Source organism: Ranitomeya variabilis, chromosome 1, assembly GCF_051348905.1.
Source record: "Ranitomeya variabilis isolate aRanVar5 chromosome 1, aRanVar5.hap1, whole genome shotgun sequence".
NCBI lineage: Eukaryota > Metazoa > Chordata > Amphibia > Anura > Dendrobatidae > Ranitomeya > Ranitomeya variabilis.
In genome coordinates, this window is record NC_135232.1 from 313,368,450 (window position 1) to 313,387,264 (window position 18,815).

At 41.7% G+C, this 18,815-nt stretch overlaps 1 protein-coding gene across 1 annotated transcript; it reads right to left on the bottom strand.

The window, feature by feature from the left end:
- Positions 1 to 399: 399 nt before the first annotated feature.
- LOC143793958 (uncharacterized) lies at positions 400 to 18,134 on the bottom strand. Its single transcript, XM_077280879.1, has 3 exons — positions 18,091 to 18,134; positions 2,235 to 2,359; positions 400 to 1,199 (listed from the first exon to the last, which is right to left on the bottom strand). Exons 1-3 carry the CDS (start codon positions 18,125 to 18,127, stop codon positions 777 to 779), a joined length of 585 nt encoding a protein of 194 aa, XP_077136994.1. The 5' UTR covers positions 18,128 to 18,134; the 3' UTR covers positions 400 to 776.
- Positions 18,135 to 18,815: the final 681 nt, after the last annotated feature.

Genomic DNA, 18,815 nt, shown 5'->3' on the forward strand with positions numbered 1-18,815 from the left:
ATATATATATATATATATATATATATATATATATATATATATATATAGTCTCATGTCATCTCTGTAGGATTACAAAGACTGATGTACAACCAGTGACTACCAGATTGATATGAGAATATTCCCAGTTTTGAGGTGTTCTTTTCAAAACTTGGACAAGTGAGTTTGAAGCATTATATAATTAAGTAAAAGTAATTGTGGTTAGCTATTAAATCTCATGGTTTATGTGTAGCAAAACGACATAAATGAGAAAATGAAAGCAAGCATGTGATTTGGTTTTGTGTGCATGATGACTGCCTATGTGAATATTGTGCTTGTTAGTAGTGGGAGTAGTCTGCTTATTAATATTTATTATCATGTGTTAGCATTATATATGCCTCAATGTAAGTTCTCATAAATATGAATGTGTATGTTACTAGTTACTTGACCTCTTCTTGCAGTTGTGCACACTTGGTTAAACAGACCCTTAATGGTCATCAATAATTCATTGAGTAGCCCCTTGACTGTATGGAATAATGTAGCCTATTACACACAACTTTGTGGTTGCAATCTTCATAGTTCTTTGTATAAGTGTGCAAATATATATTTCTCAAACATATGCTGGTAGAAAGGGATATTACAAAACTGGTGGCTTGGAATCACGCCAACTTCATATCTTTGCAAAAGTTGCTAGAGATTGGATTTAGTTGGTTGGTGGTTTATCTTTATATCATCCCATGCAATACGAGTAGATGAACAAAATCGAACAAAGTCTAGGTCTATCAGACTTAAGGAAGAAGTCATTTCAATTCAGCTGGAATTTTCAAAACTATTTTATGAACAACTTCAAGGAAATCTATGTAAACATTTATCAGTCGACAGCATTCCGACTTTCTATAATATGTTTTTTTCCTGTTGGGAAGCTTAAGTTTAGTCTGCAGCATTTTACTCATTTGTTCATCAAGCATTTCTTGAAGGGATACTTTCTTCTCAATTATAAGTCTTAACAGATTGGATTCCAAAGCTTCACTCTTCTTACTTGCTACTTCTAGCTTCGTTGCATGCATGTACTCGTCTTTTTCTCTTTCAAAAAGCAACTCAAAGGCTTTGCTGAAGAAATTTAGGCTTTCTTTTATTCTTTGCAGTGGATTTTTCATATTCACAATGGTATCATTTGGGTAGGATTTTTTACAGTCATTTTCAAGAATTTCATGCTCTTCGAACTAAAATATAAATATATTTACTAATTATATCATATATCCTATATCAAATGTTACTGTAATTATACTGAGCATTAGTTTTAAATCAAATGTGTTCATTCCAGCAATACTTTTTAAAATATACTTTCAAAATTTACTAATAATGTAAAAAATATCAAGCCACTTACTGCATTATGTATTTTAAACGCCAGAGTTACAATGTTTTCTCTTCTCTTTGACATATCTCATTAAATTTGTACATAAATTTTTTTTTATTGACGTTCACCTTCTGATATACTTTTAAAAAGTATTTTTTCAATCCCCAAGCAGACCCAACCAATCCATGCTTTACAACCTTTCATCAGAATGCTACAGTGCGGCTGTTACAAGGTAGATGTGTGGTCCGATGATGCTTAAAATGAACCTGTCAGCAGGATTTTGCTTAGTAACTACAGACACTGTTATGTTTTCCCTGTTAAACTGATTAATATGATACTTGGGTTGAAGAAATACGTCTTGTGGTTCTTGTATAATCAGTGTTAGTAGTTTTCAGATAACGATATGCTCCTGCTTCAGGGCTGACTGTAAGCAGAGTCTTATCTTCCTGCTCTAAGAAAGAGAAACCAAGGAAAGTCCTGCCTACAGGCCGCCCAGAAGCACAAACATGTTCCTCATCATAGAGACAGACTGTTTGCATTCCGAGGTGGCCTGTCTCTTCTTGGTTTCTCTGGGCTAGAGCACTAAGATAAGACTCTGCCTACAGTCCCGACCCGGAGCACGGACATATTATTAACTGAAAACTTCTAACACAGGTTACTCAAGAACCACACGATGGTTTTCTTCACCCCAGGTATCATTTTAATCAATATAACGTCGCCAACCTGACACTGTCTGTAGTTCACTTAGCAAAATCCTGCTTACAGGTTTGCTTTAAAGCTCTAAACTAAAGATATTACAGAGCTGATCTTTTTTGTGCATGTTGAGACATGCAGCAGACACAGTAGAAATTCAGTCTGATGAAAACACAGGAAGTAAATGATACTTGTGCAAGATACATACCGATTCATTAAAGAGTTCTCTTGCTTCATATTGCATTTCACGTAACATTGCTTTGGTCTGATTAAGGATATCACCATTGCAATTAGCAGATAGGGTAAGCAGCAAGAAAATCCCATATAGGAGACCTAGGTAGAAAAAGAACACATTGTTTAGTTTCAAATTGAAGTTTATACCCAAGACTAGTCCATTAGTTTCTGGATAAATGGCTAGCTCCCTTTACAGTTTTTAAAACTTTGTCTTGAGGAACACACTACCTCGTGGCTTCCTGCTTGCTAGGTAGTGGTGTGTTCCCGCTGCCACAAACTGTGAGTCTACAAGTAGTGACAGCTTTGCCTTTGCAGCATCGGAGGAGCACAGGGGCACTGAAGTTGGCCAGATCCTTTGATTTGGCCAGCTTCAGAGCAAAGCTTACAAGCTCAATTGGAAAAAGATTGTAAACACTGTGTTACTTGCCTAGAAGACCTGCCACTAATGATGGTGCAGTGGTAGCCAATAATCTAAACACCAAGCAGTAAACATTAAAATTACAAATCCTTCCGTTCTGGAGAATTTTTTAATAAGTAAATTGCAAATATGCTTGTTTCTACGTGCAGCTTCCAATTTTAACAATTTATGATGAGATGATCAGAATAATACTTAAACCCATTGGCATCATAGACAGTTTTGGCCTTTGTGATGTGGAACTTTTTTTTCTCATCATATCCAGAGAGATATAAACTATAGTTTTAGCTTAGGAGTTTTTTATGTGCTACTAGTTTTGCAAAATATTTTTTCAAAAACCCATAACTTGTTTTCTGTTGACAAATATGATTGAAGGCTTATTTTGTTTTTATTGGTAAAAATGTGAGCTTTTATATCCTTTTTTGATTGTTTCTAGATCCATTATAGAAAACCAGATAAGCAAAACAGAAATTCTGTTTTCATTGTTTGATTGTTTCTTCTTTTAATTTTTTTATAACATCGGTTGACATGCAGTCAAATTTCATTGGGATTGTACCAAAAAATCAAGCAGTTTTGTCATCAATACTTTATGCCATTTTATCTTGGCTATGGTTGAAAAAAGGATGTACATCAGGAGTCAATGTACGTTAAAGGGACTGTGTAGCTCCCCTTATTTCTGCATCAGGTACTGAACAATGCTGCAAACCCAAAAAGTCATTATCTCAGTAAATTAGAATACTTTATAACACCAGCTTGAAAAATGATTTTAAAATTCAAAATGTTGACCTACTGAAATGTACGTTCAGTAAATGTACTCAATACTTGGTCGGGGCTCCTTTTCCATCAATTACTGCATCAATGCGGTGTGGCATGGAGGTGATCAGCCTGCGGCACTGCTGAGGTGTTAGGGAAGCCCAGGTTGCTTTGATAGCAGCCTTCAGCTCATCTGCATTGTTAGGTCTGGTGTCCCTCATCTTCCTCTTGACAATACCCCATAGATCCTTTTGGTGGTTATTGTCAGGTGAGTTTGCTGGCCAATCAAGCACAGTGATACTGTTGCTTTAAAACCAGGCATTGCTACTTTTGGCAGTGTGGACCTGTGTCAAGTCCTGCTGGGGAATGAAATTTCCATCTCCTAAAAGCTTGTCGGCAGAGGGAAGCATGAAGTGCTCTAAAATTTTCTGGCAGACGGCTGTGCTGACTTTGTTCTTGATAAAACTACAGTGGACCTACACCAGCACATGACATGGCTCCCCAAACTATCACTGATTGTGTAAACGTCACAATCGACCTCAACTACCTTGGATTGTGTGCTTCTCCACTCTTCCTCCAGATTCTGTGACCTTGATTTCCAAATGCAAAATTTACTTTCATCTGAAAACAACACCTTGGACAACTGAGCAACATTCCAGTTCTTTTTCTCATAGAATCATAGAATGTTAGAGTTGGAAGGGACCTCCTGGATCATCTGGTCTAACCCCCTGCTGAAAGCAGGATTCACTAAATCATCCCAGACAGGTGTCTGTCCAGCTTCTGTTTGAAGACTTCCATTGAAGGAGAACTCACCACCTCTTGTGGCAGCCTGTTCCACTCATGGATCACACTAACTGTCCATGGCCCAGGTAAGATGCTTCTGGCGTTGTCTATTCGTCATGAGTAGAGATGGGCGGACACCTAGATGCTCGGGTCCGGCGGGTTTGTGCCAAACGGGGGGCCGAACATCCAGTGTTTGCCATGCTGCCATGTGCCTGACAGCGCGGCAAACACCGCTTCTGATTGGCGGTGAAATCATCCCCTCCGGTTAAAGAGCCACAGTTCCCACTTTGTCAAAAGACAGAGTGAGCGCTCAGCTGTGATCCGAGGTATAAAGTTTACCTCCGGTCACTGGTGTTACCTGATGGGACTACAGATCCTATCATCCAACGCCTGCTGCCATTAATAACAGCAAGAGCAGGAGCGGCTGATGGGTGTATTCATTAGCTGGCTCCTGTGCTGTAAATAAATCATGTAAAAAAAAACGTTGTGGGTTGTGCAACCCTCAGCTGCCAGCTTCAGTAAGGTTGGTTATCAAGAATAGAGGGGTCCCCACAGCGTATTTTTAAATTATTTAAACAAATAACTTAAAAAAAGACGTGGAATCCCATTTTTGACAACCAGCCTTGCTAAAGCAGACAGCTGGGGGCTGGTATTCTCAGGCTGGTAATGCTGAGAATCAGGCTGGATTAACCTGGTCTGGGAGGAGATCCACAAGGAAAATATCCTCCACCTCATCAAGACCATGCGCAAGCATTGTAAGGAGCTCATACAGGCACGTGGAGGTCACAGACACTACTGAGCATCATTTCTACTGAAGTTGAATAAGCCTGTAATTTTACTTTCCATTTTGTTTTTGAGGATCATTCCAAATCCAGACATCCATGGGATATTAATTTTGATTTACAGTGATCATTTTTATGTTTTATTGTTCTCAATGAATATTCCACTATTATTATGAATGGCCATGGATATTGGCCCACCCAGCCTAAAAATAGCAGCCTGCAGCTCCCCAGAAAAGGCACATCTATTAGATGTGTCAATTCTGGCACTTTGTCCAGCTCTTCCCTGTAGCGGTGGCAAGTGGGGTTAATATTTGTGGGGTTGATGTCACCTTTGTATTGTCAGGTGACATCAAGCCCACGGCTTAGTAATGGAGAGGCATCTATATGACACATATCCATTACTAATCCTATAGTTGTATTGTAAATAAAGACACAGCCAGAATAAAGTCATTTATTAGAAATAAGACTAAACACAGTTTTCCATTTTATTTTAAAATAACAAACACAGTTATACTCACCTAACGCCTAATTCCACAGAAGACTTCATTCTCCTGTAATAAAACTAAAATAAAAAAAACAATATATCATACCTGTCTATCGTTCTGTCCCATGCCGTAATCCATGTCTGGGGGATTAGTAGTTGTCAACCTGGACGGTGCCAAGATGCGACTGTCCAGGCTGAGAACCACTGGTGACTGAACTGTTGCATGCGCAGCCTCAGTGACCGGTGGTTACATCATCGAGGTTACCTTCAGTCACTGAGGCTGTGTTCCCAGCTGGGCTGAACTGCGGTGACCTCAGTGAGATCCCCGCTAGCAGCGTGAGAGGTTTTTTTTTATATACAATAAATGGTTCTATATCTGCGCTGAAATTAGTCCCTCACTAGTTGTATGGGCTAGTAGTAAGAAGCGCCCACTATATAGTCTACAAAATTGATCTAGTTCTATAGAGAACGAATGGTAAAAAGTTAGGAGTATACTTAACCTATTCAGTCCCCTGCAACTCCATTCAAAGAAACATATATATAAATCTATTAAAAGCATAGAGATCCCACAGAAGGATCATAAAACATAGTCTTCGGGTGTAGCTGAATGGAATATACCTTGTGTGCCTCAGTGTGCTCTTGTAATTCTTCCAGCGCCCACTGTGTAGTCAGCAATAGTGATCTAGTTATGTAAAAAACGAATGGTAAAAAGTTGGGAGTATGCTGAACTTATTCAATCCACTGCAACTCCATTCAAAGATACATAAAAATATATATAAATATATTAAAAACCTGAAAATCTCACAGAGGGATCATAGGACAAAGTCTTCGGGTGTAGCTGAAAAGAATTTACCTGGTGTACCTTAGTCTGCTCTTCCCGTTCTTCTGCTTCCCTGATATTTGTCAGTACAAAAGATCCAAATTCGAAGATCAGGTATATTACCTTAGAGTGTAAGTACTGTGGGAGCTGCCCCGGCTGGCTGCAGAACACCCCGAAGTCGTTACCAGTTGTTATCAGCGTGGAGTAGATGCGCGCTGCAGTGTGTAGCCACTCGGTTCACTGTCAGTGCAGGACCTTACGTGACGTCACGGTCACGTGATTGCTCACGTGACTGGCTAGGGATAACGCGGTGGACCAATTCCTACGCGTTTCCTGAGGAAGAAATACGTCTATTCCGAAACGCGTAGGAATTGGTCCACCGCGCTATCCCTAGCCAGTCACGTGAGCAATCACGTGACCGTGACATCACGTAAGGTTCTGCACAGCTACACCAGAAGACTTTGTCCTATGATCTCTCTGAGATTTTCAGGTCTTTAATATATTTATATATATTTTTATGTATCTTTGAATGGAGTTGCAGTGGATTGAATAAGTTAAGCATACTCCCAACGTTTTACCATTTCTTTTTTACATAACTAGATCACTATTGCTGACTACACAGTGGGCGCTGGAAGAATTGCAAGAGCACACTGAGGCACACAAGGTAAATTCCTTTCAGCTACACCCGAAGACTATGTTTTATGATCCTTCTGTGGGATCTCTATGCTTTTAATAGATTTATATATATATGTATCTTTGAATGGAGTTGCAGGGGACTGAATAGGTTACTAAGTATACTCCTAACTTTTTACCATTCATTCTCTATAGAACTAGATCAATTTTGTAGACTATATAGTGGGCGCTTCTTACTACTAGCCCATACAACTAGTGAGGGATTCATTTCAGCACAGATATAGAACCATTTATATTATTTATAGACAACGACACAGAGGAGTGGTACTGTGTCACTATCTGCTGCAAGATAGTGTAGCAAGCGCCACTGGTGTTCAAATATATATATTTTTTATATACAGTTGTGTGAAAAAATGTTTGCCCCCATCCTGATTTCCTCTTCTTTTGCATGCTTGTCACACTTAAATGTTTTCAGATCAGATATATATACAGCTCTGGCAAAAATTAAGAGACCATCACATCAAAACCCTGTCATGGGGAACCAAATCTCCAAACCTGAACCCCATTGAAAACCTCTGGAATGTAATCAAGAGGATGATGGATAGTCACAAGCCATCAAACAATGAAGAACTGAACTGCTTAAATTTTTGCGCCAGAAGCAGTGTCAAAGACTGGTGGAAAGCATGCCAAGAAGCATGAAAGATGTGATTAAAAATCTTGGTTATTCCACAAAATATTAATTTCTGAAGGTTTCCTGAGTTAAAATATTAGTATTGTTGTTTCAAAATTATAGTGAACTTGTTTTCCTTGCATTATTTGAATTATTATTATTTGAGGTCTGAAAGCATTGGTTTTTTTAAAAATTTTGACCATTTTTCTTTGTCATAAAAAAAAAATACAAAAGTTATTGCTTGGAAATTCAGAGACGTTATCAGAAGTTAATTGAATAAATGAACAATTTACATTTTACTTTAAAATATACCTGTAGAGAGAAAAATCAGACAAACTGAAGATTTTGCAGTGGTCTCTTAATTTTTGCCAGAGCTGTATATATATATATATATATATATATATATATATATATACACTCACCGGCCACTTTATTAGGTACACCATGCTAGTAACGGGTTGGACCCCCTTTTGCCTTCAGAACTGCCTCAATTCTTCGTGGCATAGATTCAACAAGATGCTGGAAGCATTCCTCAGAGATTTTGGTCCATATTGACATGATGGCATCACACAGTTGCCGCAGATTTGTCGGCTGCACATCCCAAAGATGCTCCATACAAGGCAGGATGGATCCATGCTTTCATGTTGTTTACGCCAAATTCTGACCCTACCATCCGAATGTCGCAGCAGAAATCGAGACTCATCAGACCAAGCAACGTTTTTCCAATCTTCTACTGTCCAATTTCGATGAGCTTGTACAAATTGTAGCCTCAGTTTCCTGTTCTTAGCTGAAAGGAGTGGTACCCGGTGTGGTCTTCTGCTGCTGTAGCCCATCTGCCTCAAAGTTCGACGCACTGTGCGTTCAGAGATGCTCTTAGGCCTACCTTGGTTGTAACGGGTGGCGATTTGAGTCACTGTTGCCTTTCTATCAGCTCGAACCAGTCTGCCCATTCTCCTCTGACCTCTGGCATCAACAAGGCATTTCCGCCCACAGAACTGCCGCTCACTGGATTTTTTTTCTTTTTCGGACCATTCTCTGTAAACCCTAGAGATGGTTGTGCGTGAAAATCCCAGTAGATCAGCAGTTTCTGAAATACTCAGACCAGCCCTTCTGGCACCAACAACCATGCCACGTTCAAAGGCACTCAAATCACCTTTCTTCCCCATACTGATGCTCGGTTTGAACTGCAGGAGATTGTCTTGACCATGTCTACATGCCTAAATGCACTGAGTTGCCGCCATGTGATTGGCTGATTAGAAATTAAGTGTTAACAAGAAGTTGGACAGGTGTACCTAATAAAGTGGCCGGTGAGTGTATATATACACACACTGCTCAAGAAAAACAAAGGGGACACTTAAACAACAGATTATAACTCCAAGCCAATCACACTTCTGTAAAATCAACCTGTACCTGTCCAGTTTTGAAGCAACACTGATTGTGAATCAATTTCTCCTTCTGTTGTACAAATGGAGCAGACAACAGGTATTAATTATAGGCAATTAGCAAGACAACTACTATAAAGAAGTGGTTCTGCAGGTGGTGACCACAGACCATTTCTCTGTTCTCATCCTTCTTGCCTGTTGTTTTGGTCACTTTTGCATTCTGTCGTTGCTCTCACCCCTAGAGGTACAGTAGCAACCCACAGAAGTTGCTCAGCTAGTGCAACTCATCCAGGATGGCATATCAATGCGAGCTGTGGCAAGAAATGTTGCTGTGTCTATCAGCACAGTGTCCAGATCATGGAGCAGATACCAGGGAAAAGGCCAGTACACCAGGAGACTTGGAGGGGGCCCTTATAGGGCAACAACCCAGCAGCAGGACCGCTACCTCCTCCTTTGTGCAAGGAGGAACAGGAAAACCATTGCCAGAGCCCTGCAAAATGACCTCCAGCAGGCGACTAACATCCATGTGTCTGCTCAAACTGTCAGAAACAGACTCCATGAGGGTGGTATGAGGGCCCAATATCCACAAGTGGTTGTTGGGCTTAAAGCCCAACACCATGCAGAGTGATTGGGATTTGCCAGAGAACACCACCATTGGCAGATTCAACATTGGTGCCCTGCTCTCTTCACAGATAAGAGCAGGTTCACACTGACCGCATGTGACAGACGTGACAGAATCTGGATATGCTATGGAGAACGTTCTGCTGCTTGCAATATCCTCCCTCATGACCGTTTGGCAGTGGGTCAGTAATTGTTTTAGGAGGCATCTCTTTGGAGGGCCACACAGCCCTTCATGTGCTAGCTAAAGGTACATGGACTGCCATTAGGTCCCAGGGTGAGATACTCAGACCCATTGTGAGACCATATCCAGATGCACTGGACCCTGGATTCCTTCTGATGCGGGACAATGCTAGGCCTCATGTGGTTGAAGTGTGTCAGCTGTTTTTGCATAATGAATGCATTGATGCTATGGACTGGCCTGCCTCCTCAGACATGAATCCAATTGAGCACATCTGAGACATCATGTCTCATTCCATCCACCAACGCAGGGCCGGCTCCAGGTTTTTGAGGGCCCCGGGCGAAAGAGTCTCAGTGGGCCCCCCCCCCCTTTAACACATACCACGATTCATGATGCCCAGATACAGCAGAGAAATATAGGTAGAGTACAATGCCAGATTTCACTTCTTACATGAGTGATAGCTATTGTAAATTCTGCAGTGTATATATACAGGACAGGAGGAGTGGTACTGTGCTGTGTATATGCAGCGCCCCAGAGTCCTGGTCGTTGCAGTACTGTGGCTCCGCCACTATGGGGAGCTATGGTACGTCTGATGGCACTGAAGGAGTTCATCGGATCAGGTATCACAGACACCAATACATTTCACAGCCGGGCCTCCGGGGGGAGCTAAGGGTGCTATTCATTAGGCCACTCCCCACCATAGTGGGTAAACTGGGGGTCAGGCAGGAAGTTAGATCAGAAAGCTGACTGGGTTGGAACCAGGCAACACCTTGTGGCAGAGGGTGTTGTGGGGGAAGAAACAGTAGGGTCTCTGTCAGGGGTGGGATCCTGACAGAGGCTTGGCAACAAGAACGAACGTAACGGGACCGTGCCTGCTCCGGGTAGCGGCGGTGCCCAAGAAAGGATTAGAAGCGAGATAGATTGTGCTGAGTGAGAAACGAGATCACGCAAAGGAGAAATACCAGTAGGAGTCGTGCTGTAAGACCGGAGCAACATCCTACTGAGGCACACTACCGGTGGCCGGAACGCCGAGGGAGTAGAATAACATTCAGCTTCAAGCAATACTCCAAACAGCGGCAGGACAGTCAGTCTAAGGCGGGCTGTCTAACACATATCACCTATGCAGTCTTGGGGGGCAACTTGTGGAGAGGGGCGACTCTAGGGTCCCGGAAGAGCTCCGAGCCTACCCGTCAAACGGGTGCCGTCCCAACCAGAACATCAGGGAGGGACGGAGGATTAGCAGAACATCATCTAATCGAGTTGTGAGGGAACTTAAGAAACAGACACAACAGTTGTGGGGGACTTTCCGTAAGCACAGCAGGGAAGGACCACAACACTAGTTAGTAGGAAGGCACCGATTTCCACCTGTGAAGAGAACTCTGGAGGAGCCATTGGACCGGCCGGACTTGCGCAGCCTGGTGAACCGTGTTCCGGACTGAGGACCCAGAGATCTTCAGTAAAGAGGTAAAGAGACTGCAACCTGGTGTCCTCGTTATTTACTGCACCGCGCCACCACAGCATCACCACCATCATCCACACCTGCTATTCACTGAGCGCCCCACGGCAGGGTCACGGACCGGGGCCTAGCCGCCGTGACAACCCCAGAGCAGAGACTCAGAGGCCCGGTACCGGGTACCCCTCGGCCCTGCGGCGGTGGGGGGGGCGCTACATATATATATACAGGGGAGAGGTACTGTGCGGAGTATATATAGAGGGGAGAGGTACTGTGCAGTGTATATATACAGGGGAGAGGTACTGTGCAGTGTATATATACAGGGGAGAGGTACTGTGCAGTGTATATATACAGGAGGAGTGGTACTGTGCAGTGTATATATACAGGAGGAGTGGTACTGTGCGGTGTATATATACAGGAGTGGTACTGTGCAGTGTATATATACAGGGGAGTGGTACTGTGCGGTGTATATATACAGGGGAGAGGTACTGTGCAGTGTATATATACAGGGGAGTGGTACTGTGCAGTGTATATATACAGGGGAGAGGTACTGTGCAGTGTATATATACAGGGGAGAGGTACTGTGCAGTGTATATATACAGGAGGAGTGGTACTGTGCAGTGTATATATACAGGAGGAGTGGTACTGTGCGGTGTATATATACACAGGAGGAGTGGTACTGTGCAGTGTATATATACAGGGGAGAGGTACTGTGCGGTGTATATATACAGGGGAGAGGTACTGTGCAGTGTATATATACAGGGGAGTGGTACTGTGCAGTGTATATATACAGGACAGGAGGAGTGGTACTGTGCAGTGTATATATACAGGAGGAGTGGTACTGTGCAGTGTATATATACAGGGGAGAGGTACTGTGCGGTGTATATATACAGGGGAGAGGTACTGTGCGGTGTATATACTTCAACAGCCGCCCAGCCCAGGCCCCCAGCACCTGTCCTGTATATATATTATATACACTGTATCTATACAGGCTGTGCTGGGGGCCTGGGCTGGGCGGCTGCTGTAGTGTATATATATATATATATATATATATGTCAGCTGCAGCCGCCCAGCCCATGGCCGCCCCAGGTCACCCAGACTGTCAGAATATACAGCGATATAGCATGGCACTCACTCAGGTGTCGGTAGCAGCTCCTCCAGTCCGGAATCTGCCTGTGCCTGATTAGTTCAGCACTGCACAGTGCACACAGCCAGGAGAGCAGAGCAGGAGAACTCTCCGCCCACAATGTCACGCTGGCTGTGTCCTTAACCCCTATGTGCCTGGCCCTGCACTGACTGAGAAGATGCTTGTGCCAGGCAGGGCAAATTGAAAGGGTAGAAAGGGTTAAAGCGGCCAGATGGATGTATGACTGCGTGAGTGGGCCCCCCTGTCTTGTCAGGGCCCCGGCACTTGCCCGGGTGCGCCGGGTGCTGACGCCGGCCCTGCACCAACGCCACGTTGCACCACAGACTGTCCATGAGTTGACTGATGCTTTAATCCAGGGCTGGGAGGAGATCCATAAGGAAAATATCCTCCACCTCATCAGGACCATGTGCAAGCATTGTAGGGAGGTCATACAGGCACGTGGAGGTCACACATACTACTGAGCATCATTTCCTTGTCTCAAGGCATTTCCACTGAAGTTGGATAAGCTTAACTATGTTATGTTAGTATGTGATGTAATATTCTTTTCCACTTTGTTTTTGAGTATCATTCCAAATCTAGACATCCACGGGATACTAATTTTGATTTACAGTGATAATTTTTATGTTTTATTGTTCTCAACGCATATTCTACTATGTAAAGAATAAAGATTTGCAACTGGAATATTTCATTTAGTGATATCTTGGATGTGGCATTTTAGTGTTTCCTTTAATTTTGGAGTAGTGTATATACATATACCAGTATGCCACTTGCAAAAATGTATTAACTTATCACCAGCTCATTCACGTGAGAACAAACACCTTTGTACATTGCTTTTCCTAACAGACAACCTAATTTTAATGAGTTTTCCTTCTGATGGATTCCCTATTTAAGTAAAGTCAGCTGGTGTAATTGAACCCAAACTCCTCTTTAGATAGTCTCATTAGAATAGAGACAATCAACCCAAGTCATTATGACTGGCATTTTTAACGCCATTTCTGATGAGAAGGCGGGGTGGAGAGCAAAGCACTAGATTTATTAAGACGCACGCACAAATTAATGAATAAAGCAAGGTGCGAAGTGTTGTGCGCCTCCCTACAAATCATTATCCAGTCATGGACTGAAGCAAAATTTGTGGCGTAAAGGAATGCAATCACTCGTCATGAGTTTGATGAGTCTCCAAGCCCTCCGACTTTGTCAGAGCTGGGATAAAATGACAAGAAAACTCCAAATGTGGCAACATTTTCTGTGAAGGCTCATGTTTTGTGAAAGCTTTTGTCTTAAAACCTTTGATGAATCGAGGGTAACGTGCTAGCAGTGTGGTCAATCCAGCTGATGTGGTAAAAGGATCTATTTAGCAGCATCCATGACTTCTCTTTTTAATTTTGCAAACAAGTTGCATTTGCTGTCATATAATCCATTTTGGACAATTAGACAAAGGTTCCACATCACTATCACATAGTCCACACTCCCAACAAGAATCTAAAAGCTTGACATCTGTGCTACCCTAATTTATGGGGTCTGACAGGCTTCTAATTGTGTAACACTGTTCGTGTTATGAACTATTTGATTGTTTAAAGGGAATCTGTCACCTCATTTTTCGCATATAAGCTGTGGCCACCGCCATTAGGGGCTTATCTACAACATTCTATAATGCTGTAGATAAGCCCCCAATGTAACCCTAAAGATAAGAAAAACAAGTTAGATTATACTCACCCAGGGGTGGTCTGGTGCGGCCTGGGTCTGATGGGCATCGCAGGTCTGGGTCTGGCGCCTCCCATCTTCATGCGATGCAATATACTACGTGGCTGGGCAATATACTATGTGGCTGGGCAATATACTACGTGTCTGTGCTATATACTATGTGTCTCTGCTATATACTACGTGTCTGTGCTATATACTACGTGGCTGGGCAATATACTACGTGGCTGGGCAATATACTATGTGGCTGGGCAATATACTATGTGGCTGGGCAATATACTACGTGGCTGGGCAATATACTACGTGGCTGGGCAATATACTACGAGTCTGTGCTATTTACTACGTGGGCTGTGCTATATACTACGTGGCTGGGCAATATACTGCGTGGTTGTGCTATACACTACGTGGGCTGTGTTATATACTATGTGGGCTGTGTTATACGCTACGTGGGCTGTGTTATACGCTACGTGGGTTGTGTTATACGCTACGTGGGCTGTGTTATACGCTACGTGGGCTGTGCTATATTTCTCTGCTGTATCTGTGCATCATGAATCGTGGTATGTGTTAAAGAGGGGGGCCCACTGAGACTCTTTCGCCCGGGGCCCTCAAAAACTTGGAGCCGACCTTGGTTTCACTGATTGGTCATGCTCGGTTGCGAACAATTAGTGACAGTCGCCGTCCGCCCGCGAATTGGCGTGGAATTTGAACCACGCTTTGCTAATTGGTCTCGGCCGAATCCTTTGTATAAATTGCATTATTCTGAAAACTTCATAAATAAACTACATACATATTCTAGATTACCCGATGCGTTAGAATCTGGCCACCATCTAGTATTGTAATAATCCTGGATTTATGTTATAGCCCAAAACTGGATTCTCAGCATTGAAGAAAAGTGCACTCAACATGTGAAACGGCAATAATTTAGGGGATATCTTTTCTCTTATGTGCTTTACATTTCCTTTTAAATATTAATTAAAGCTGCTGATTTTATAAGTGCCGCCCATCCTTTCATCTATCGTTTTGGTCCTTTTTTTACAGCTTTTAAAGGAAGCTGGGTGACCAAGAGAATAGGTGATTAGTGCACATGGAGGACAATGATGTTCAGTACCAGCCTTTGTAGATGTAGCAGTACAGGTGAGTAGTTTCTGTGGTTTGTGCATTCATTCTCATAATGAAAGACATCGCAAGAATGGTGCTGGAATGAGAGGTGAGTATGTTTTTTTATTTTATGTGGGGCATTTTAGCAGTTAAGTAGGGGTGGTCCAGTAAATTACCTGGGGTCCCATCCTCAACATGTGCTTCAGCTTTCCATTCTAAACTCTACCTAATGCCACCCCCATTGCTTTGATGGGCAGATGTAGCACTGTGATGCGTCACTGTGGTCAGTGCTCATGAGGGAATGAGGTTATAAGGACATGTAGAAAGACCTAAACAGCATTAAGCAACAATTTCCTTTCATATTTCAGAACAAAACGTTTACATGAGGCTTTAGAGTTAATATTATGCCTATTGCACCAACATTGTCTTTGAACTTCATAGCTATATTTTATGCAACTGGTCTGCTGAGGATGAAAAATGACACAAAAATGTAAAGAAGTTGTACAAGATGAAAAAATATAAACAAAGAGTGCCAGCTCTATTTGCTCTAAAAGGGATGTTCACTTTGAGGTAAGTATACCCCAAATGTTCTAAAATACCTAAAATAACAATCAGTGCAGGTACTCCCCCTCATCAGGTCCAATGCCAGTTCCCCACTGTTCATCCGGTCTCCTTGTTTGGGCTGCAGACATTATGTCATGTTGACATGGTGCATCATCGCTATATTCAATCACTAAGCTCTGCGGCTTTGTCATGGAAGACAACACAAGTGATTGACTAATGCGGCCGGTGATGCAAGCTATTGACATTATGTCACTACTGCAGCCAAGACACCCAGACGTGAGCAGCGGTAGGAAGCCAGAACTGAACCAGAGGAATTTGAGTACCTTCGCTGTTACTCTAGGTATTTTAAATCATTTTGGGTCCACTTTCCTGAAAGAGGCACCCTCTTAATAAAGCTAAACTGCCATACCAGATGCAACTAGTGGACAAATGGGCACTGTTCCTCAAAGAAAGAATCCATATTTGTCTAAACCTGTACAACCCCTTTAAAAACAGATAGGTGGCAATAAGGATCATTTACGGACTAGAAAATGTTGTTAATTATTAGTACAACCCCTTTATACATGATCAACTATAACATTTAGTCCACCTGTCTAGTATTGTGTGGGACCTCCTCCTGCCAACAACAGTTCTGACCCATTGATGCTGTGACTCCTAAAAACCTCAGAAGATGTTTTATTGGTATTTGGCAGCAGATTATTTAAGAGGTTGGATGTCCAAGGATTGTACTTATTTTTCCAGCAGAATCCCACAGTTGGTCTGTTTTATTGAGATTTTGGAAATCTGCAGGTTGAATAAACACTTTAAAATGGTTTTTATGGTCTTCAAACCATTCTTGAACAGATTTTGCCGTTTGCCAGGAACAGGCCACTAAAAGGAGGTACCCAATTGACAACAATGTAGATTAGCCTTTTCTTGCACAATCATGTATTATATTTTGAATTACGGTATATTTTTACCCATTCTTTTAAATGGATGCAATAAATTAAAAGTTCAGGGTTGCAAACAGGGCACATGTAGCTTACCCAGTGACAACAGAAGATCGCCAGTTGTTAGAGATGCAAGTTCTTACAAAGAATACTACTATTTATATAAGTAACAGGAATCTTTACTCTGGTAGCATTTATAGCTACTGGAATTCTCTTAGATTGTAGAATTGCTCTTAAGTTATCCGATTATGCTTTTCAAGCTAGGTTTAGCTCAGGAAAACCACAAAACCAATATGGCAGATTTGCATATAAGCATTTCACCGTGTAAGTTTTCCATTTACCTCAAAAAAGGGCTTCTTGCTCTGAATATACTTCACATAGAAAAATAAATACATGTCAAAGCCTTTAAGGGACAATACTAAAAGTGTTATTTATAACTCATGAAAAAACCCTGTGACTCAATGGTAATAAATAATCAGTGCAGAATGTTTTTAAGGGATTTTACAGAATTTTCATTTCCTAGACTACTAAAGAATAAAAATATTAAATGAAGCTTTACTTTAAATATCAAATGAATATCAACTGAAGCTTTACTTCAAATATCAAATGAAACTTTACTTACTTTACTTTAGCTTTATAACCTTCCCCTTCTCCAGCTTTATATCAGCTGCCGGTCTTTATTGACTGGCTGCAGCAGTGATGTCATTTCACCAGTCCTGTAGCCAAGCTCTCGTAGGCTCATCAGCTCTGGTGAGTAGGCAACACAAGCTGCTGGGCCAGTGATTGACCAGGGAGCTGCTGAAGTGACATCACCTCTACACCTGTCAACAAAGATTGGTGGCAGCAGAGCAGAGCCAGTGATGAAGCAGAAGAAGGTAAGCAATGCTCTGTTTGTTATTTCATCCTGTGGGCGGCTAGGAAGTAAAAAAAAAATCCTGTAAACCTTGTGTTGTGTTCAGATTTTGGTTCTAAATTATTATTATTATTATTATTATTTATTATTATAGCGCCATTTATTCCATGGCGCTTTACATGTGAGGAGGGGTATACATAATAAAAACAAGTACAATAATCTTGACCGATACAAGTCACAACTGGAACAGGAGGAGAAAGGACCCTGCCCGCGAGGGCTCACAATCTACAAGGGATGGGTGAGAATACAGTAGGTAAATCATTGCAAGCTCTAAATTACCAGCGTCTCTTTGATATTTAGCAGTATATACATATCTGAAGCAATTTACCGTTAAAAATGTACATGTGCCATGTAAGAAGTTTTGTCAGACAGCAACTTTATATCATGTCCCATATATTAAAAGAAAAAACACATCCATCCACACTTCTGGTGTCACAAGATGCACCACATGTGGGATACAATTACAGATGAGATATGCATAAACCAAAAAAGCAACATAATACATACCTGACAATATTTCACAGTTTCTATAGCTCCCCACCATGCTAAGACACAAGACAGTCTTCTACTTCTGTGTGTGCTATCACTGTCTCGGAAAGAAGAAGTTGTCTTTTTTTATGGTGCATGTCATCTCCTCCTATCTTTTTCAATCACATGGAAAATGTACACTAATACAGCGATTGCCACCAGTAACTCCCGCAAAATAGGAAGTGACGCTTGTGTGTATTTTTTTTGTTATTTTTTTACAAAGATCCTGAAGTAAAACCCTGACTGACAAGGATATGTACAGGTGACACCAAGTCTACAATTTGTAAGGTACCATCATGAGTATAGTTTGGTTATGGTGACCTTTACATAAGCACCTGTAAATTACTGAAAATAAAGCTGAAACTGTACCTTCCAACCAACACCACAAAAAATTTGTTATGTTTAGACTACGGTCACACTAACAGTATTTGGTCAGTATTTCACATTAGTATAGCCAAAACCAGGAGTGGGTGATAAATACAGAAGTGCTGCCTATGTTTCTATTATACTTTTCCTCTGATTGTTCCACTCCTGGTTTTGGCTTACAAATACTGAGGTAAAATACTGACCAAATACTGATAGTGTAATATTAGCCCAACACTAAGACTCATGAAAATTTTAAACACAATCGTGTGCTCATTCTGATGTTATTAAATAAGTGTGCAAAGTAAGTGCTTAAAATGAATTTTGGATATTACTTCTTA